Source organism: Watersipora subatra, chromosome 10 (genome assembly GCF_963576615.1).
Source record: "Watersipora subatra chromosome 10, tzWatSuba1.1, whole genome shotgun sequence".
Taxonomy (NCBI): Eukaryota; Metazoa; Bryozoa; class Gymnolaemata; order Cheilostomatida; family Watersiporidae; genus Watersipora; species Watersipora subatra.
This window is the reverse complement of record NC_088717.1, coordinates 880108-901666: the sequence shown is the minus strand read 5'-3', so window position 1 is coordinate 901666 and position 21559 is coordinate 880108. Positions and strand designations below refer to the sequence as shown.

Genomic DNA, 21559 nt, shown 5'->3' with positions numbered 1-21559 from the left:
AGTAACTATATTACCATTTATTTTTTAATTCTCACAGAATATATTTTTGGGAGAGGACATCAGAAAACAGCTGCCGAGAGAGTCTGCTGACTTTGACAATATCAATGCCAACTGGAAAGTCATCATGGTGAGGCTTTTCAAAGACAAAAATGCCCTTCGTGGAACGCATTTCAAAGGTAGGCTTATAATCCTCGTATATACTTTTAACTTTTTCTCCTTTTCTTCACTTTCCCCTGTTTGACCTCCGTAAGTCCTTGAACTCTGCTTGTTCGCCTTTTGTGAGTCCTTGAACTCACTTGTTTGCCCTCTGTAGGTCTTCAACTCTACTTGTTTGCCCTCTGTGAGTCCTTGAACTCTATTTGTTTGCTCTCTGTGAGTCCTTGAACTCACTTGTTTGCCCTCTGTAGGTCTTCAACTCTACTTGTTTGCCCTCTGTGAGTCCTTGAACTCTATTTGTTTGCCCTCTGTGAGTCCTTGAACTCACTTGTTTGCCCTCTGCGAGTCCTTGAACTCACTTGTTTGCTCTCTGTGAGTCCTTGAACTCACTTGTTTGCCCTCTGTGAGTCCTTGAACTCACTTGTTTGCCCTCTGTGAGTCCTTGAACTCACTTGTTTGCCCTCTGCGAATTCTTTAACGATACTTCTATGCTCTCTATATCTCCTTGTCATAGATATCTGTAATTCCTTATGAGGTGTCAAATGGAGCAGATGTCAACACTACTTTACATACGAGACCAAGACTCCGGTTTTCTGGAATGCCTTGTCATTACTATGCTTTTTCTTACCAAAGTTTGCCTTGTGTCCACAAGGTTCGCTCGAGTATAGAATTGCTTGGGGTATTTTCCACACTTTCTTGTTCATCATACGGAATAGTGATGACCTATCGTCATGGGTTACCACTGTTACCATGGGTTACCACTATTACCATGGGTTACCACTGTTACCATGTGTTACCACTGTTACCATTGGTTACCACTGTTACCATGGGTTACCATTGTTACCATGGGTTACCACTGTTACCATGGGTTACTATTGTTACCATTGGTTACCACTGTTATCATTGGTTACCACTGTTACCATGGGTTACCATTGTTACCATGGGTTACCACTGTTATCATGGGTTACCACTGTTACCATGGGTTACCACGGTTACCATGGGTTACCATTGTTACCATGGGTTACCACTGTTATCATGGGTTACCACCGTTACCATGGGTTATCACTGTTACCATGGGTTACCATTATTACCATGGGTTACCACTGTTACCATGGGTTACCACTGTTACCATGTGTTACCGCTGCTACCATGGGCTACCACTGTTACCATGTGTTACCGCTGCTACCATGGGTTACCACTGTTACCATGGGTTACCACTGTTACCATGGGTTACCACTGTTACCATGTGTTACCACTGTTACCGTGGGTTACCAGTAAGTAAAATATTTTTTATTAAGAGAAGATGCTCAAGTCACAATTAGAGTTCCAGCTTACAACATAAACTGTAGTTATAGTACATGACCTTGACCTTGCTTATGGCAGGTCTGCTGGAGCAACTCAACGAGATGAATCTGAAGTTGGAGGAAATACAGAAGTCACTCGACATGTACTTGGAGACAAAGAGACAAATATTCCCCCGTTTCTATTTCCTGTCCAACGACGACTTGCTTGAGATACTTGGCCAGAGCAAGAATCCCGAGGCTGTGCAGCCCCATCTCAAGAAATGCTTTGACAATATTGTGAAGCTCAAAATTAGTAAGGTAAGAGAAGTGCCTGAACTAAACAGGTGCCAACAGGTGTCTGCGGACGATGTAGACATACATTCGGTTAACCCTAGTTTTCACCTATCGGTATTATATAAAATTATAGCATAAGTTTAGAGGTTTTTAGTTGGACTCTTTGTTTAATGCTTAAAAGGTTCGCTAACAAATCTAATCCAACACCTGCCCTTTCAGACATCCATCACCCAGAAGTTTGAGGCTAACGGGATGTTCTCAGCTGATGGCGAGTACGTCGAGTACTCCCACCCGACCTTGCTCGAGGGGCCGGTGGAGGCGTGGCTATGTGATATCGAGCGTATGATGCGCTGGACTCTCAAAGAAGTGCTCAAGAACTGTAGAGTCGCTCTCAAGAAAAACCTGAGCAAGCGAGACAAGTGGATCAAGGACTGGTGTGGCCAGGTAACTCGATATGGTTGCATGGAGGTTGGGTGTGTCAATATAAGCATTTTATAATACATACTGCTTGAACACTGACTGAAGCTTGTACATCTTCACTTTGTCGAAGGCATTAGCCTAGGTGTAGGTGTTATTTAGAAAGAATTTTAGGCTATATGTATTGCTCATAGGCAGTACTATTAGCCCAAGTGTTCTTTGTAAATTGAAATCCTTTATAAAGCGCACACTATTTACACAACAGCATTGAACGTGTCGGTAAGCTCCCGATCTATTTTGTTCGGTAATACGACGAGAATGTATCGGTTGTCAGGATGGCCGAGTGGTCTAAGGCGCTGCGTTCAGGTCGCAGTCTACTCTTGTAGGCGTGGGTTCGAATCCCACTTCTGACAAATATTTTGCACTGATCGTTTTTAAATTTTGGGCCGCATCCACATCAGCCATTTTAGCTATTTAAATTTTCCTACAAATTGGATAAGTCTCCTAAAAATTTTATACTTTTTAGCTTTGCATCACATCATCCCAGATGCAATGGACAGCTGACACAACCAAGGCACTTGCTTCAACCAAAGAAAGAGGTGACAAAAAGGCGCTAAAAAGCTTGAAGAGGAAACAGGTAAAGAAAGCGGTTTATAAGATGCACGAAAGGTCTTATTAAGAAGTAGCGCACTCTGATGCATTTTCAGGCTGTTTTGTGAGAATTCCTAACAAATCTTTTTTATGAATGGTTAGGTGGCAATGCTGAGCAAGTTCTCTGAGGCCATTCGAACCAACCTCACCAAAATCCAGCGTCTCAAGATAGTTGGCCTAGTGACTATAGAGGTACACGCGAGAGACATCTTGGAGAAGCTAATCAAGAGTGGATGCAATGATGTGACAGCCTTTGAGTGGCTGAGTCAGCTGAGAGTTTACTGGGACAGAGTGAGTGCCTGTTGACAGTTGTCACGCGATGTTATCCCGAGGTTATTGTCAGTAAGCACTGGGTATGCCGTCGGAGATGTCAGTTTTGTTTGTGGATAATACTCACAAGTGTTGCAGTAAAATATATTGCCGAGGAAGGTTATCGCTGACCCATAAATACAGAGTAAGTGATGGACACGCAGCCACCAAACTAACGCTTTGGAAAAACTTATATTTAGCCCGGAGCAGCCTCCATAGGTCAAAATATTTCAAAAAATCATGCTGTTTCATGTTCCATACTGATGCTTTTTTAAAGAAATTTTTATGTTATGAAAATTGATCCTAGTAATTCACCTATGGATCTTGGATTTTCAACTTGCTTTCAAACTGTGTATGAAGACATTGTGAGTTTCAGATTACAAATCTCTTGTCTCTCCTTAGGAAATCGATGACTGTGTGGTGAGGCAAACCAACACCCAGTTCCAGTACGGCTATGAATATCTGGGAAACTCGGGACGTCTGGTCATCACCCCGTTGACTGATCGGTGCTACATGACTTTAACCACCGCTCTGCATCTGCACAGAGGTGGCTCTCCTAAGGGGCCTGCAGGTTGGTACACAACTCTCAGTCTATTGTGAGTGTAGTGTTTAACGGAAGTCAGTCTAGACACTAGCTGTCAGGCTCTCTGTTTAAGTATGTTTTAGTATGCTGTGCAGCACTAGATGGCAATTTGTACTAACAATCTACAGAGCAGCTGTAGTATCCTGCTGTTTCATGGTAGTGTTTACTCCTCTCATGAATCTGTGCACCAAATTTCTATTGTGTGGAAAATAAACATTTTTTCTGCCAGATGAGTCTTTAATCCATATGTTGATTTGTCTTACCGATAATCAACTCACAACCATTGTTTCAGCTGGCAGCAATTGAAATAGATAGTTATGTAGTCATAAGTGCTGTAGGGGGTCAAACTGAGTTGATAATTTCTGTTTGTGAGGCTGGGATTATACGTCAGCCTTGTTTACTTGCTTTTAACAGGAACTCAGACAATGATATTAGTCAAGAATTAAGGGTTAAATATCTTGCTACCTATTGAATAACTCGAGCTAAAAACATACATTAGCACTTTAGACTAAACCTCCAAACTTGCTGTGGGCTGCATTGCAATTCATCTATTAGTCTCTTACTCAAATAACACTGCCCTAGCACGTATTCAGTTGTTCTATGTATTTGTGCTGTGTCAAAAGTCATCCGTGATAGTTTCTAGGATCAAACCTCAGATCTCTCGCCTTTACCTATGTTATTACCAAAGGTTGTTCTTAATCGTTGATAGTTTGAACTCAACTTACTCAATTTTTTAAAGAATGAGGCATTAATAGGAGAATGTGTATTGCAATCGTACTCCAGGGCCTTGACTTAGCAACACCTACACTACTTTACTTTATGAATAGTGGAGGGTGCGCAAGATTATACAGATAGTTCCATTATTTCCCATAATCCTCTAATTGGTCGCTGTTGGGTGATGCGTTGCAGGAACTGGGAAAACCGAGACAGTGAAGGACTTAGGCAAGGCATTGGGCAACTATGTGATTGTGGTCAACTGCTCCGAAGGCCTTGACTATAAGTCTATGGGTCGAATGTTCTCTGGCCTCGCGCAGACCGGTGCCTGGGGCTGCTTTGACGAGTTCAACAGAATTAACATTGAGGTAAACTCCGTGAATTGGCCATTCTCTTTGCTGACTTCTTTCCGTCTGCTGCATCTGTGTTAAGTGGTTGTCAGAGCAAACATCATTTTGGACTCTATCTCATAGACGCCTTTAAGTTGAGTCATTCTGCTGACAGGTGCTGTCAGTGGTAGCCCAGCAAATCCTCAGCATCCTTTCTGCACTCGCCGCTGGTTCAACAAGGTTTGTGTTTGAAGGTCGAGAGATCAACCTGGTCTGGAGTTGTGGAATCTTCATCACCATGAATCCAGGTCAGCGTTTTTATCTGTAAATTTGCATATTTCCGATCTTTGCTATGTTTTCTACATTATTATACCCCGTCATCTGCACTAGAATGTGTTCTCGTGCTTTGGTTTGTTTTCTGTGTTCTGCCATATTGTCTGCACTCTGGTATATTGTCTGTACTTTGGTATATTGTCTGTACTCTGGTATATTGTCTGTACTCTGATATATTGTCTGTACTTTAGTATATTGTCTGTACTCTGGTATATTGTCTGTGCTCTGGCATATTGTCTGTACTCCGGTATATTGTCTGTACTCTTGTATATTGTCTGTACTCTGGCATATTGTCCGTACTCTTGTACATTGTCTGTACTGTGGTATATTGTTTGCACTCTGGTATATTGTTTGCACTCTGGTATATTGTCTGCACTCTGATATATTGTCTGTACTCTGGTATATTGTTTGCACTCTGGTATATTGTCTGCACTCTGGTATATGGTCTGTACTCTGGCATATTGTCTGTACTCTGGCATATTGTCTGTACTCTGGTGTGTCACTGTTCCTTGTATTTGCTAGTATTGTTATGTATTAGGTATTGTTATTATTAAATATTAAACCTTATTGTTATGTTATCAACATTTGGTCACAACTTTTGCTCGCATCTCAGTCGACTTGTTGTTTACTCTAGAACAGTGCGATTTCATTTATTCTTTGTTTCAGGTTACGCTGGACGTACTGAGTTACCCGACAATCTCAAGTCTATGTTCCGACCAATTTCGATGGTGGTGCCTGACTCCAACCTCATCGCGGAAATCATTCTCTTCGGTGAAGGCTTTAACAACACCAAGGTAGAACAGATTCCATGACTGTCCTAGTTGATTATGAACCTGGATAGAATACAAAGTAGGGTAGCTTTACGCGTATCATCAATCTGTAGATCAATGCTCAACTAGCTCGTATACTTTGCAGGCTTTAGCGAGGAAAGTATTCACACTCTACTCACTAGCTGTCCAGCAGCTCTCTAAACAGGACCACTATGACTTTGGCCTCCGCGCTCTCACCTCTGTCCTCAGATATGCTGGCAAGAAGAAGAGGACTAATCCTACCATGGCCGTCAGTCTACTCACCTGATTCTCTTATTTTTACAATCAGAAGGAATAAAACCATCTACATGCACAAATGAGTGGAAAAAACGAATTACATTTTGTTAGAAGAAAAAGATTTAAAAGTCAAAAGTTGTCTTCCCTCTTGTTTGTAGGATGAAGAGCTGCTGTTACTGTCAATGAAAGACATGAACATAGCTAAGCTGACGTCTGTCGATCTGCCATTGTTTAATGGAATTGTCTCCGATCTGTTCCCTGGCATAGAGACGCCCACAATAGACTACAGCAAGTTTAAGACTACTATAGAAAGTCAATTCAAGGCCAACTCTTTGCAGCCTATCCCTTGGGCCGTTACCAAAGTCATTCAGGTAGGTCAGACAACTCTGACAATCCATCTTATAGTGCCTTGAATTAAACGCTATGTTCAGTTTAGAGATGTAGGGCGGCCAATAAAGTGTTCGTCATTTATATGCATGTGTATGTGCTTAGTGATTTGAAATTCAAAATGATTTGAACTAGGAAAAATCTTTTAGACATCGGTTTAGCAGCGTGCATCACAACAACCGGCCAACCAATCGATGGCATTTCAGAGTTACCATGGCAAACTAACTACAATTTGTCAAAGTTGTTATTTGATTTGTCAGTGTTCTTACAATGTCGTGGTAATATCAAGTAGATTCTGTGAAATATTTAAGGGGTTCGCACTGAATTTAAATCAATTGATTTAAAAGTAATTACATTAATTACTAAGTATGTCTGCTTATCATGATTTGATCTTAATTTTATTTCTTTAGCCAATGCGGACGAATCAGGCCGTGTGAAAAAATAACAATATTAACGCGGGAATTCAATAGCATTTAAAAGAGAAACTTTTAAGATATAAGATGTTCTGAATATAAGACAGGGAAAATGTTTATGTCTGGTGAACTCAGTGGTTTGTGTCTGTGGGGCGTAGCTATGAAGTTAGTGGTTGGGTATAGGGTGAGTCTACTAGCTGTGAAGTTAGTGGTTGGGTATACGGCTGAGTCTACTAGCTGTGAAGTTAGTGGTTGGGTATACGGGTGAGTCTACTAGCTATGAAGTTAGTGGTTGGGCACACGGCTGAGTCTACTAGCTGTGAAGTTAGTGGTTGGGTATAGAGTGAGTCTACTAGCTGTGAAGTTAGTGGTTGGGTATATGGTAGCCTAGCCTGTCTTGACAAACTGTTGTTTTTGCGGAGTTGTCCCCCGTCGAGCGAGCGAGCAACACAACAGCTTGTCACAAGACGTACTGCACCTGATGCATCAGCTGCACTTATAGGGAGTTGTTTTCTTCCGTCTATGCGGCTTGGTTGCGATGTTATGTCGGTCGCTCCATTGATAATCATAACGGATTTCGCGCAAAAATTTATTTAAAAAAAATATTACAACATCTAACCAGCGACCAGTCTCTGCGGTAAACTTTAGTAGAACTTGAGAACTTAGGCAACAACAGCGACTAAACATGTTGTTATTTGTGTGCTCAGTCAGTTTAATTTCTATTTTTGTATCAGCCAGTTTTATTTGTTCTTATGGATTTTATTTTCAATTTATATTATTCTTAAGTTCTACTAAAGTTTGCAGCAGAGTTGTAAACAACCAACAGTCTTTGGTTAAACGTTGTAATCTTATTTTTTTATACATACATTTTTGCGCGAAATCAGTTATGATTACCAGTGGAGCGACCGACATAACATCGCAACCAAGCCGCATAGACGGAAGAGAACAACTCCTTATAAGTGCAGCTGATGCATCAGGTGCAGTACGTCTTGTGACAAGCTGTTGTGTTGCTCGCCCGCTTGACGGGGGACAACTTCGCAAAAACAACAGTTTGTCAAGACAGGCTAGGTATACGGGTGAGTCTACTAGCTATGAAGTTAGTGGTTGGGTATACGGGTGAGTCTACTAGCTGTGAAGTTAGTAGTTGGGTATACGGGTGAGTCTACTAGCTGTGAAGTTAGTGGTTGGGTACACGGGTGAGTCTACTAGCTATGAAGTTAGTGGTTGGGTATACGGCTGAGTCTACTAGCGTACTTTAGAGAGCAGAAATTCAGAAATCCCGGAATTCATCGATCTCAAGGGCCTCCAATCGTTAATCATAATTCTCCAAATGAAGCATCAAATGCGGTATATATAATAATATATATGATATTATATACGAAAAGGTTGTAAAATTTGTGTTTATGAAATGGATTTTTATAGTTTAGTCTATTTTTACCAGCTGTATGAGACAAAGAATTCACGTCATTCTACTATGATAGTGGGGAAGACACAGTCTGCTAAATCTGTGACATGGAGAATACTGCAGGGTGCCTGCTCTCAGATGCACAATGATGGTGAGTTTGTACCATGTCATTCTCTCTTGTGTCACTTGGGTCATTCTGTGAGAAGTTTATAACTGATAGTTTATAATACCATAGACATGTGACAATAGATTGTTTTAATGCCATAGACATGTGACAATAGATTGTCTTAATACCATAGACATGTGATGATAGATTGTTTTAATACCATAGACGTGTGATGGTAGATTGTTTTAATACTATAGATATGTGACGATAGGTTTTTTAATACCATAGACATGTGACGATAGACTGTTTCAATACCATAGACATGTGATGATAGACTGTTTTAATACCATCGACATGTGACGATATTTTATACTACTCAATGTCATGTTAGTCAATCTATTCCGTTTAAACAAGCTAATTCTGATACTGTCAGGTGACAGCAACTACAATGTAGTCAAGGAATATGTACTCAATCCCAAGTCAGTGTCTCTGGGAGAGCTTTACGGTGAATTTGACTTGAGCACCAATGAATGGACTGATGGAATTTTATCAAGTGTTATGAGAGTCACCTGCTCAGGTATGTCGTTTTTGGTTTATGACATGTCAAGGGAAGTTGTGGATTTTGTTCTATGTTCTGGTACGTCGTTTTAGAAAACTATAGTTGTGTCTCTTGAGAGCTATCATTGCTGATATAACGCAGAAGTTGAGAATGGAATATGAGTCTTTTTACAGTGGTTTGTGTGCATGCTGATTGTACTCTCTGTAAGTCTGTTGCGGTTTGAAGGTCCACAACGAGGCAAGTAGGTATTTAGTGAACTGTTGCATCTGCGCTAAGAGTTGTCATCTCTATATGCTCAAGATGTAAAGTTGGCACTGTTCCATGGAGATAAATGATATAGCGTCAATGGTTACTTGTATTCTTAGTCACAGTTGAAGGCAGGTCCTTAAATTAAAGAGTTATGTTACCCTTTTGTTTCCCAAAAAGAGATTGTCAGATTTTTTGAAGTATATAATGTACTGTTTATGCTGCAGGGATAGACCAAGTGACTCACAGTAAGATGCATCTCTGACCTTTTTACAACTTAGTATAACTTTCTTTTCCCTTTGTAGGCCCATAGCTCACACAACGGGCATCGGTTAGCTCATTCATGCGTTTAGTAGACACAGTTCAAACTGTCCTCAGTTCAGACACTTTGTATTCCTAGTCTGAGACAGCTCTTATCCACTGCTGTGGTATTAGGACTTGTTTCAAACTAGGAGTTGTTCTCACTACGAGAGAGTTTGAGCTGTACCCCTGTAACCGCTTGCTATAAAGAAAAAGCTATGTAAGCTATGTTGCATCGCTATATGGCAACATATATTAGCAGAGCTTCTTAGTGGCTAGTTACCTAGAAAAGCTACATAGCGACAGTTGCCTAGCAAGGCTCCTCTTGCTATACGCTATCTCTTAACACTCTTCCTTGGTGCATCATTGCTTCTCCCAACAACTCTCTGGCATATTACTCTGCATGGTTATCATTCCCTTATCATTATTATTAATAGCATATGTGTCTAAACATATTGTGTAGTTTAGTGTTTTAGGGTTGCTCATAACATGTAATCTAAAAGTAAATTGATAGACATCCTGCCTGAACATTAAAAGTATATTTTTCTTCTTGTTTATTTTGCTCCTGTTTCTCGATGTTTATGGGATAAGCTATTGTTTGCAGATGAAAAGCCTGAAGAGAAGTGGATAACATTTGATGGGCCGGTAGACACTCTGTGGATCGAGAGCATGAACTCTGTCATGGATGATAACAAGGTGCTCACTCTAATCAACGGAGAGCGAATCGCCATGCCTGAACAAGTTTCTCTGCTTTTCGAGGTAAGTCTCTCTGCTCCTTGAGGTAAATTTTTCTGCTCTTTGCTGTAAGTCTTTTTGCTCTTTGAGGTAAGTCTTTTTTCTCATAGAGGTAAGCTTTTCTGCTTTTTGAGGTAAATCTCTCGGCTCTTTGATGTAAATATTTCTCTTTAGGGCAAGTCTTTCTACTTTTGATGTAAGTTTTTTTGGCTTTTTGAGGTAATTTTTTCTGTTTTTTTGTGGTAAATCTTTCAAAAAGCAGAAGAAAGTTTCTCTTCTTCATGAGCTAAGTCTCTCTGTTGTTTGAGGTAAGTCTTTTTGCTATTTGAGGTAAGTCTCTTTGATCTTTGAGGTAAGTCTCTCTGCTCTTTGTGGTAAGTAGGTCACTAAAGGTCACAAAACTATAAGTCACTTCAAATATTTGTATTCAGCTGATTTGTGTCGTTGCTCTGATTAAATGTTCCATTTTTGTTTTTATTTCCTTTCAATAAAATAAATATAAATATAAATTACTGACAAATGATGAGTTGATGTAAGTCTGGCTTCTGCTCTAAATATAGGGCCTTTATGATCTCTAACATATTCTACTAGTTTATACGCAACTCCCACTCTCCGCTATCTCTTACACTTCAGCCAATGGGAGGCTGCAAACCTCGCTATCTCTTACACTTCAGCCAATGGGAGGCTGCAAACCTGCACATAAATCTGCTGTGATAAGCACACATATGTTCATCAAATTGCTGGAATATTTCTGCATAATAATTGTTTTCTGGCAGACAACACATGAGACTTTTGCAGGTAGAAGATTTGGCTGTCGCTTCCCCTGCCACTGTTTCTCGTTGCGGAATGGTGTACAACGATGCTGTTGACCTCGGTGTCCAGCCCTTCATTGACTCTTGGCTTGAGAAGAAAGACAAGGGTACGTGTAAATTTATTGCTTTTTGACAATAAAATAATTTCATTGCTCATTCTAATTATAAACCACTTCAATACTCAAACACTTGTACACATGTAAGGAACCGCCTCTAGGAAGTTGCATCATACCTCTCCCCTCACCAGTATGTAGAGCTCTACTATTTTCACTGATCTTACCACGACTTTTGTAGCCCTCAGTGACCTGCTCAAGCAGATGTTTGAGAAGTACTTAGCAAAGATTACCGAGTTCAGAAAGCGCAACTGTAACGAGCTGGTTCCGATCGCTGAGCTAAATGGAGTTGTCTCCCTTACTAGGCTCTTCGACGCTCTTGCCACAACTTCTAATGGGGTGAGACTCTATCAGATCATAGTTAAAACCCTGCTGACTTACCGCTGCTTTCTCATATAGCATATAGACTTTAGAGTCATTTTAATCTGCTAGAGTGCATTGCACTAGGATGGGCTGCATTAAGGTGTATTGCATTAGAGTGCATTGTGCTGAAATGTATTGCATTAAATTATATTGCACAATAGCACATTGAGATAGAGTACATTGTATTAAAAAACACTACATTTAAGCGTGTGATGCTGAGTATTTTTGAGCTAAAGTGTACTGCCATAGAGTGCGTTGTGCTGAAATTTATTACAGTGTACTATATACATTCTGGCCTTGCGCCAGTATGTATATAGTACATTTAGAATTACCCTTTAATGCAATACATTCTGGCCTTGCGCCAGAATGTATTGCATTAAAGGGTAATTCTTTAGAGTTTATTGCATTTGGGTGTATTGGTTTATTATACATTTTGCTACAATGCATTATATTTTAGTCCATTGAGTTAAAATTTATCTTATTTATTACCAGAGAGCTTGAGACCTTGAAGTGCATGCAATTATTACATAGCCCTTGTAATACATGACTTCTGAGGATACTGCATTATAGTTTAGTAGAGTGTTCTGGAAATGTGCTTTTGCTATGAGTATTAAACTCTCATTCGATGGCAACCATAGTAGCAATTAGTTATGGTATGATATCATAGACTACTCCAAAGCACAATCAGGTCTGGGGCTGGGACGGTAAGTCGGTCTGCCGCCAACGTGCTCTAACAGAAACACGAGCTATACTCAAATAACTATTGCACAGGTGGACCCACATGACACAGACAATTTCTCCAAGATGGTAGAGCTGTGGTTTCAGTACTGCCTCATCTGGTCAATCTGTGCACCGGTTGATGAGGATGGCAGAAAGAAACTTGATAATTATATCCGGTAGGCAATAGTTTTACTTCGCTTTCACTTACTGAGGCTATCTTTACATTTTACTTTCTTGCTGTTTAAGGGTGCTCGTACAGGTGTCACTCTTTGTGTCTGTGTTATTTAGACTCACAGGTGTCACTGTTTGTGTCTGTGTTATTTAGACTCACAGGTGTCGCTCTTTGTGTCTGTGTTATTTAGACTCACAAGTGTCACTCTTTGTGTCTGTGTTATTTAGACTTACAGGTGTCACTCTTTGTGTCTGTGTTATTTAGACTCACAGGTGTCGCTCTTTGTGTCTGTGTTATTTAGACTCACAGGTGTCGCTCTTTGTGTCTGTGTTATTTAGACTTACAAGTGTCACTCTTTGTGTCTGTGTTATTTAGACTCACAGGTGTCGCTCTTTGTGTCTGTGTTATTTAGACTTACAAGGGTCACTCTTTGTGTCTGTGTTATTTAGACTCACAGGTGTCACTCTTTGTGTCTGTGTTATTTAGACTCACAAGTGTCACTCTTTGTGTCTGTGTTATTTAAACTCACAGGTGTCACTCTTTGTGTCTGTGTTATTTAGACTCACAGGTGTCACTGTTTGTGTCTGTGTTATTTAGACTCACAGGTGTCGCTCTTTGTGTCTGTGTTATTTAGACTCACAAGTGTCACTCTTTGTGTCTGTGTTATTTAGACTTACAGGTGTCACTCTTTGTGTCTGTGTTATTTAGACTCACAGGTGTCACTGTTTGTGTCTGTGTTATTTAGACTTACAAGTGTCGCTCTTTGTGTCTGTGTTATTTAGACTTACAAGTGTCACTCTTTGTGTCTGTGTTATTTAGACTCACAAGTGTCACTCTTTGTGTCCGTGTTATTTAGACTCACAGGTGTCGCTCTTTGTGTCTGTGTTATTTAGACTTACAAGTGTCACTCTTTGTGTCTGTGTTATTTAGACTCACAGGTGTCGCTCTTTGTGTCTGTGTTATTTAGACTTACAAGGGTCACTCTTTGTGTCTGTGTTATTTAGACTCACAGGTGTCACTCTTTGTGTCTGTGTTATTTAGACTCACAAGTGTCACTCTTTGTGTCTGTGTTATTTAAACTCACAGGTGTCACTCTTTGTGTCTGTGTTATTTAGACTTACAAGTGTCACTCTTTGTGTCTGTGTTATTTAGAGATGGTCGCAACCTCTTGCTAAGCTCTTACTTAACGCTTGAAGCACCAGTTGCTACTAAAGTACATAGTTTATAAACAATTGGTAGTAGATTTATTACAGTAGGTGGCAGGGGCATTACAATTAGTCATATGTGCAGTTTAGTTGGTGGTAGGTACATTACAGTAGGTGGTAGGTGCAGTAGTATGAGTAGCAAGTACATTACAGTAAGTGGTAGGTACATTACAGTTGGTGGTAAGTACATTACAGTTGGTGTTAGGTACATTACAGTAGGTGGTAGGTACATTACAGTTAGTGGTAGGTACATTACAGTTGTGACAGGTGCATTACAGTTGTGGCAGGTTAGGATGGTTGACTTCAATCTGTAACCATAGCAGAGTCGGAGACTGCAACTGTATACTCGTCTGCTTTAGAGAGATGGAGGGCACGTTTCCTAACAAAGACAGCATTTATGAATATGTGGTGGACCCGAAGAGCAAGTCGTGGGTTCACTGGGAGGAGAAGCTCAGGAGTGGCTGGAAGTACAATGCGAGGTAGTCACCTTTTAACAAGAATGTTTTGTATTGAAGTATGAACTGCTATAAGCAACAGGATTTCTTAGCCTAAGGCGCAGCCTCAATTTGCAAAGGGCTCTCATAAGTCATCCTCTCAAATAGGAATAGTCTTTGAGCTAAATTTCTAAATACAAAGAATAGCACCGTTTCACTTTAGAAAAGAGGCGAATGGATTTTGTCTGTTTGTAGCCTCCCATTCTACAGAATAATAGTGCCGACCGTTGACACGGTCCGATACAACTTCTTAGTGTCTACACTTGTCGACAACTTTCACCCAGTCATGCTCGTTGGACCAGTCGGCACAGGCAAAACGTCTGTCGTTTCCGAGGTGCTCAACAAGGTTGATCCCTCCAGGTAGGTCAATTTATTTGTTCATCATATTAATATTTTCCTCTTCTTTACCTCTTTGTTTAAGAACTTTCCATCCCAGTATTCTGATTATGAACCAGTCTCAGGGGTTTCTGCTGATAAAACTTTGCAAGTAAAATATTTTCTAATTTTGTCTTCAGCATGATTGTTATGGTATCACATTTGCTTCAGCAGTCATAGCCCATAGCATAGACCTATTAACTATACTTAATATAGTTAATAGTTTTAACGTTAACCGTTAGTTAGTATAGTTAATAAGTTTATGGCCCATAGATAGTACCTTTAGACTGTGCTCTTCAAACTCGGCATTCATCCCCGCTGTTTATATTGTGCCTTTAGCTACAACTGGTTCAGACACGGAATATAAATGTGACGGTCCAACAAGAAGTATTTACATATACAGCGATGACAGGACGGAGCCTCTGATTCTTGTTTTTTGCCAAAGCTGGTAGTGTGTAACTACTGATATCGGTGTTTTTTATAGGTACAACGTGCTAACAGTGAACATGTCCGCGCAGACGACGTCTAATAATGTGCAGGATATCATTGAGTCACGAGTGGAGAAGCGGACAAAAGGAGTTTACGTACCTCTTGGTGGAAAGAAGCTACTGACATTTATGGACGATTTCAACATGCCTGCCAAGGACACCTTTGGGTCACAGCCCCCTCTTGAGCTCATTAAGGTACTCCCAGCCACCCTTCTATGTTTTGTTTGTATTCAGTACTATTGTAGTTTTTAAACTTTCAGCTATCCTGAATATAAACTGCAATTCGAGTATACTGAAAACTGCTCTGAATGGTCTAACCTGCTTTTTTATTATTGCTATGTAGTTGTCTTCTCTTAGTAGTTGTAGTAAGACAATTACTAACCAATAATTAATAGTTTTGAATGGATGTAAAATAACAATTTTTGAGATAGTTTGTTTTTATTTGAAAACAGCATCAATCTAAGAATGTAAAAATCAGTTCTTTTTCTAACATGCGCGGAAAAATAGCTAAGAGATTTTTGATAGTGGAAGGTACATCGACTATGTATCACTGCTTAATAGGTCCACATTTGTTGGTGATTATTTGATGAAGTTGAAACAAAAAGAAATTTTATTGTTTTTAATTTTAACACTGAATTTGAGCTTCTTTGTTCTAACTTGTAATCACTTCATAAATACAAAAAACAGCTCTAAAAAATTTTTAGTACATGTACTTTGGTTTTTGAATAAAATTTTCGCTCATAATATATCAAATTTGTGATTTTATACGCTCTAAATATAGAAAATGTTTGTCAGCTTGACTAAGGTTTTTTTATTATGATATTTTTACTTTGTTCATGCTACAGCTTTGAACAGCATCGTTACTTCAACATCCAGATTTGTTTCTTTACAGTTAAAGCACCAACTCATGCGGCTCTTTGGCGTCAGCATACCCTTGTAGTAATAACTGACTCGCTGTCTTTCTGACTCTGCTGCTGTGTTCACGCTGACTTTAGCTCTTTCTATAACCCACGATATAGGAAGTTGGTAGAGGAAGTGACAGCCAATAGTTGCAATAGTTGTATTTATGAGAACACCTTATCGCACTTTCTTGTTAAAATTGACCTACTATAACTTTATGGAGTTATCCTTTCTTGTTACAAAGTTGCCGAACAGCTGTTGCCTTTTGATGTGTAGCATTTTTTGCCAATTCGCTTTCAGCTTTGGCTCGACTATGGCTTCTGGTATGACAGACTGAAGCAGACAGTAAAGCATATCAAGGACATGTTTGTGGTCGTGTCCATGGGCCCTCCCGGTGGCGGAAGGCAGGCTATTTCTAGACGCCTGCAGAGCAAGTTCAATCTCATAAATATGACTTTCCCCTCGGTAAGTTTCACGCTAAAATTATCATCTTTTAGCAGCTAGTGTCAATTCTCATCGTCATCGGCAACTGTATTGTCTCATTTGAAATCTTATCAATTACCAATACTATTATAAGTGATAACTCTATTGCCACTGATGTTAACTGAGTGGGAGCTCGGTATCTGTTCTATTAGCGGAAGCTCTATTGGCATTAGTGGCAGTTGTATTGTCGCTATAGATAACTTTATTACAATCAGTGATCACTTTGTAGCCATCAGTGGTAACTCTATCGCTTTCAGAGGTAGCTCTATCGCCACTAAAAGTCACTCTATTTCTGTTAATGGTAACTTCTTTGCCATCAGTGATAGCTCTATTGTGACTATTGACAACTCTCTCACTAGGTGTGGTAGCTCTATTGCAACTAGTAATAGCTCTATTATCGTCTTTTCTTAATTTACAGGACTCAACGATCAAGCGAATTTTCGGAACGATGATCAACCAGAAGCTGCAGGACTTTGAGGAGGATGTGAAGCCAATTGGAGATCTGATGACCCAGGGAACCCTTGAGGTTTATCAGGCTGTTGTGGCGAGATTCCTGCCAACTCCAGCAAAGATTCATTACCTGTTCAACATGAGAGACATCTCTAAGGTACCCACGAGTCACCATTTTCTGTTACTACCTACTATATGAGTGACATCTCTAAGGTATCCATTAGTCACCATTTCCTGTTGCTACCTACTATATGAGTGACATCTCTAAGGTATTCTTTAATCACCATTTCCTGTTACTACCTACTATATGAGAGACATCTCTAAGGTATACATTAGTCACCATTTCCTGTTACTACCTACTATATGAGTGACATCTCTAAGGTATCCATTAGTCACCATTTCCTGTTACTACCTACTATATGAGTGACATCTCTAAGGTATCCATTAGTCACCATTTTCTGTTACTACCTACTATATGAGAGACATCTCTAAGGTATCCATTACTCACCATTTCCTGCTACTACCTACTACATGAGAGACATCTCTAAGGTACCCATTAGTCACCATTTCCTGTTACTACCTACTATATGAGTGACATCTCTAAGGTACCCATTAGTCACCATTTCCTGTTGCTACCTATTATATGGGTGACATCTCTAAGGTATCCATTAGTCACAATTTCCTGTTGCTACCTATTATATGAGTGACATCTCTAAGGTATCCATTACTCACCATTTCCTGTTGCTATCTATGATGTTTATTGCATATCTACAGTTGGTGTGCATTTTATATGTACAGTTGATGTGTATTTTATATGTACAGTTGATGTGCACTTTATACATATAGTTTATGTGTCTACAGTATACGTACCGTAAATGTGTATTGTATACATACAGTTGATGGTGTATTGTATACATAGAGGAAATGTGTATTGTTTGTATACATGCAGTTTATGGGTATTGTATAAATACCGTTGGTGTGTACTGTATACATACAATTGATGTGTATTGTACATCTATATGTACAGTTGGTGTATTGTATATGTACAGTTGATGTTATTGTATATGTACAGTTGATGTGCTGTGTATGTACAGTTGATGTATTGTATATGTGTAGTTGATGTATTGTATATGTACAGTTGATGTATTGTATATGTACAGTTTATGTTCACCCCTATAGATCTTCCAAGGCCTACTGAGAGCCAACCGCAACGAGCATGACACCAAGTTAGCAATGACCCGTCTTTGGCTGCACGAGTGCTTCCGAGTTTTTTCCGACCGTCTAGTCGACTCAAAAGATCAAGAGGCTTTCATCAACATCATCACCGATAAACTTGGTAGCGTCTTTGATCAGACTTTCCACAATATTTGCTCTAACAAACAGAGTCCCATCTTCGGTGACTACATCAGCGCAGATCTGGTGAGTTCCACTGACATACAATGACTTGTAATTATGTCTCATAGCTCATCGGGGTTCCTCAGTCCTCAGGGTATCAGACGTAACAGACGTGACGCTTCCTTAAGAAGGAATCATGAGAGATCTACATAGACTAGAATCTAGCAATAAATAAGGCCTGAGGCTAGCTAAATAAGAATAGCGACACTCAAGTTAATTTTATGAAAAATGCATGAAGTCGGGCTGTTGTATTCCATAGGTATATGAAGACATTCAGAACATGGATAAGCTGAAAAAACAGATGACAGACTACCTGGAGGAGTACAACAGCGCCCCGGGAGTTGTCTCTATGGATCTAGTTCTTTTCAAAGATGCTATAGAGCACTGTAAGACTATTTTAATGCTACAACTCACACGGTTTAGAGCATCCCTTACTGCCAGATGGGTCCTTAATCCATATGTTGATTTGTCTTTCCAATAATCAACTCACAACCATTGGTTCAGCTGGCAGCAATTGAAGTAGGTAGTTATGTAGTCATAAATGCAGCAGGGCTCTAACTGAGTTGATATTTTCTGTTTGTGAGGCTGGAATTATACGCCAGCCTTATTTACTCGCTTCTAACAGGAACTCAAATAACACTGCCCTAGCACGCATTCAGTTGTTTTATGTATCTTTGCAGTGTCGAAAATCATCCGTGTAATTCGGCAGCCCAGAGGAAATATGCTGCTCATCGGCATTGGAGGCAGCGGTCGACAGTCACTCACTCGTTTGTCTTCTTACATTTGTGACTACACTACCTTCCAGATTGAGGTGACAAGAAACTACAGAAAGCAGGAGTTCAGAGAAGGTTTGTGTTACGACACATTAACTGATTAATTGTTTATTCTGTTCTCATTGCTGCCTAAAGAAGCTGCCTAACAAAGGGATAACTTCTGTTCCCATTGCTGTCTACAGAAGTTGCCTAACAAAGGGATAACGCCTATCTAGTGTCAGCAGCTGTTCATAATTGGGTTTTTATTGTTAATAATGCTGATCTTTTCTTTAGTAGTTGAGTGCAAGACTATGTCTATTAGAACTTCATAACATGGCCATTTTAGTGTTTGATGGCAATTTTGAAGGTAGACGGTTTGAAAATCGCCACTACTTAGTGAGATATCACCAATCGTATAAATGATATAATCGTGTAATAACTATTTATTTTACACCTGACGATTTTCAGAGTGAGCGATACTGGAACTACAACACACAGGTTGTATAATACCCTCATTTCATGTCCTTTCACGCGCACGGGCGACCATGAAATAAATGTTCCTAATTATCACAAACACAAAACGGTTTCTTTTAAATTAAAATACACAAATAAATCTTAATAAAAATTACAAGTCTTTTTACATAATAATAATAATAATATCACGATACACTGCGTATCATCTATGATTAAACAATCTGCTATATATTGCCATTCGATTCAATATTGCAAATTTGCCATAATTTTATTGAATCGTCTGGTGATTTTGAAAAATTTTGAAGCTTTAATGTCTGGCATATAACCTCAGGTCAACATAGTGGTTGATTTATGTAGATCTAAAGAGGCTTTATTTCACTGCCGGTGTGGAGAACAAGCCAACTGTTTTCCTTTTCAATGATGTCCAAGTCGTGGAGGAGGCATTCCTAGAAGACATCAACAACATCTTGAGCTCAGGGGAGGTGCCCAATTTGTACAAACCTGATGAATTTGAAGAGGTAGGAATATCACGAATACTAAATTTATAACATAAGCTAAAGTCTCAAACGAAATAATGAATGTGCACTGTGTTCCTCTCTGGTAGGTCCGGAATAGTTTAGCTGATGAGGTGAAAAAGTTGGGAGTGGAAGATACACCGCAGGCAGTATTCGCATTTCTCATAGACAGAGTGCGATCTAATCTGCATGTCGTGCTCTGCATGAGTCCTGTAGGAGAGCCATTCCGTAACAGGATTCGGCAATACCCAGCTTTCGTTAACTGTACGACCATCGACTGGTTCTGTGAGTGGCCGCAGGATGCTCTTCTTGAGGTGGCCGAGAAATACCTCGAAGGTAAATATTTATATATATACACATATTTTTTACTTTTCATTTGAAACTGGTGTTTTCATAGTCAAAATGATGAACAAGAATTAATTTTCCTTGATGTCTCATAGTAGAAACACATTAAGTCTTTATGAATAAGGTCCTAGATGTCATGGTTAGGCAAAGTTTTTATACTGGACCTGCTCTTGGCTGTAGACGCAAGGTTTACAGATGCGTACTAGTACTGGCTATCATCGCCGCTACAAGCTGGTATAAACCAATTTTTACACCGAGGTTTCTTGTTATGAATACAAGTTATGGCCGGAAGTTATAGCTGTAATACCATTGGAAAGTTATGAACTTTATTTATAAACATACGTTACAAATACCGTTCATACTCGCATACTATCCTTATACAGTATGACCATCAAGTGTTAATATATTATGTGATCAGAAAACATATGAATACTCACATCTAGAAATTGTCTTTGATTTAATATTTATTTTGTCTTGGGTAGAATAACATTCTATTTTTAGCTTTTGTGGAATAGTTAGTTGCTCACAGTTCTCCAACTTTTATGCATTTACATAAAAAGGTATTCCTTGTTTCCCATGTGTAACTCCATCCTCTCTCCTTATCACGCCAGGCTGGAAAACTGGAGTAGTATTTCCTGGTAGGTCTGTGTATGAATCTGACTTCTTAGCCCAGCGTCCAATCAGCAGCAAGTTTTATACCCTGCCTCCAATCAGCTGGCTGATCTATTGCTAGGCTACATCAAGTCGCTTTGGGAGTGTAGCTGTGATTTTTCAATTTGCGCAGTTAAAATTCTTTCCGATTACTACTGCATACAATGATTAGAGTCTAGTTAAATTCATTTTAGAGCATGTAAGGTATGATAACTCCCAAACTGACCAAGATCGATGTAGCCTGTTCAATAGAAATTTTCTTTCTCTTCTTAGAGCTGCTAACTATTTCTGTCCATGTAATCGCTAGACCATGCGCTGTCTATCCTGTCCCGCGGCAGACCGGTCTGCCGGATTCAATGTCTAAAGAGGTCATCGTCTCAAGAGGTTGATGCTTCTCTGAGGCCCATGTCTCAGGTGGCTAACACCCGCAGTACCATTGAATAAATGTTCAAATGTTTCTTCAAATGTCTCCAGTTTAGGTGTGCTCCTATGATCATGCGATACATTTTGTTATGATCATGTGATATACTTTGTTTTGATCATGTGATCAATCTGTTACCCTTAGCAACAGTTAAACATGAGATAA

At 39.6% G+C, this 21559-nt stretch overlaps 1 protein-coding gene and 1 non-coding gene across 2 annotated transcripts in view; both read left to right on the top strand.

Moving 5' to 3' along the window:
* LOC137405943 (dynein axonemal heavy chain 2-like) overlaps nt 1-21559 on the top strand; it is a 52229-nt gene that overhangs the window by 14341 nt on the left and 16329 nt on the right. Inside the window, exons 27-53 of the mRNA XM_068092419.1 lie at nt 38-176; nt 1540-1757; nt 1953-2177; nt 2677-2787; nt 2904-3092; nt 3513-3681; nt 4603-4775; nt 4912-5044; nt 5736-5863; nt 5985-6128; nt 6274-6486; nt 8357-8486; nt 8860-9003; nt 10136-10290; nt 11065-11185; nt 11373-11530; nt 12326-12450; nt 14011-14130; nt 14341-14505; nt 15005-15203; nt 16209-16373; nt 16810-16998; nt 18021-18260; nt 18496-18622; nt 18917-19084; nt 19820-19980; nt 20067-20313. Of these exons, the coding sequence (XP_067948520.1) occupies nt 38-176; nt 1540-1757; nt 1953-2177; nt 2677-2787; nt 2904-3092; nt 3513-3681; nt 4603-4775; nt 4912-5044; nt 5736-5863; nt 5985-6128; nt 6274-6486; nt 8357-8486; nt 8860-9003; nt 10136-10290; nt 11065-11185; nt 11373-11530; nt 12326-12450; nt 14011-14130; nt 14341-14505; nt 15005-15203; nt 16209-16373; nt 16810-16998; nt 18021-18260; nt 18496-18622; nt 18917-19084; nt 19820-19980; nt 20067-20313 (4456 nt within the window). The remainder of the gene's footprint in view (nt 1-37; nt 177-1539; nt 1758-1952; nt 2178-2676; nt 2788-2903; nt 3093-3512; nt 3682-4602; nt 4776-4911; nt 5045-5735; nt 5864-5984; nt 6129-6273; nt 6487-8356; nt 8487-8859; nt 9004-10135; nt 10291-11064; nt 11186-11372; nt 11531-12325; nt 12451-14010; nt 14131-14340; nt 14506-15004; nt 15204-16208; nt 16374-16809; nt 16999-18020; nt 18261-18495; nt 18623-18916; nt 19085-19819; nt 19981-20066; nt 20314-21559) is intronic.
* Nucleotides 2480-2563, top strand: Trnal-cag (transfer RNA leucine (anticodon CAG)). The gene has a single exon. It is a non-coding gene; the product is annotated as a tRNA-Leu (tRNA).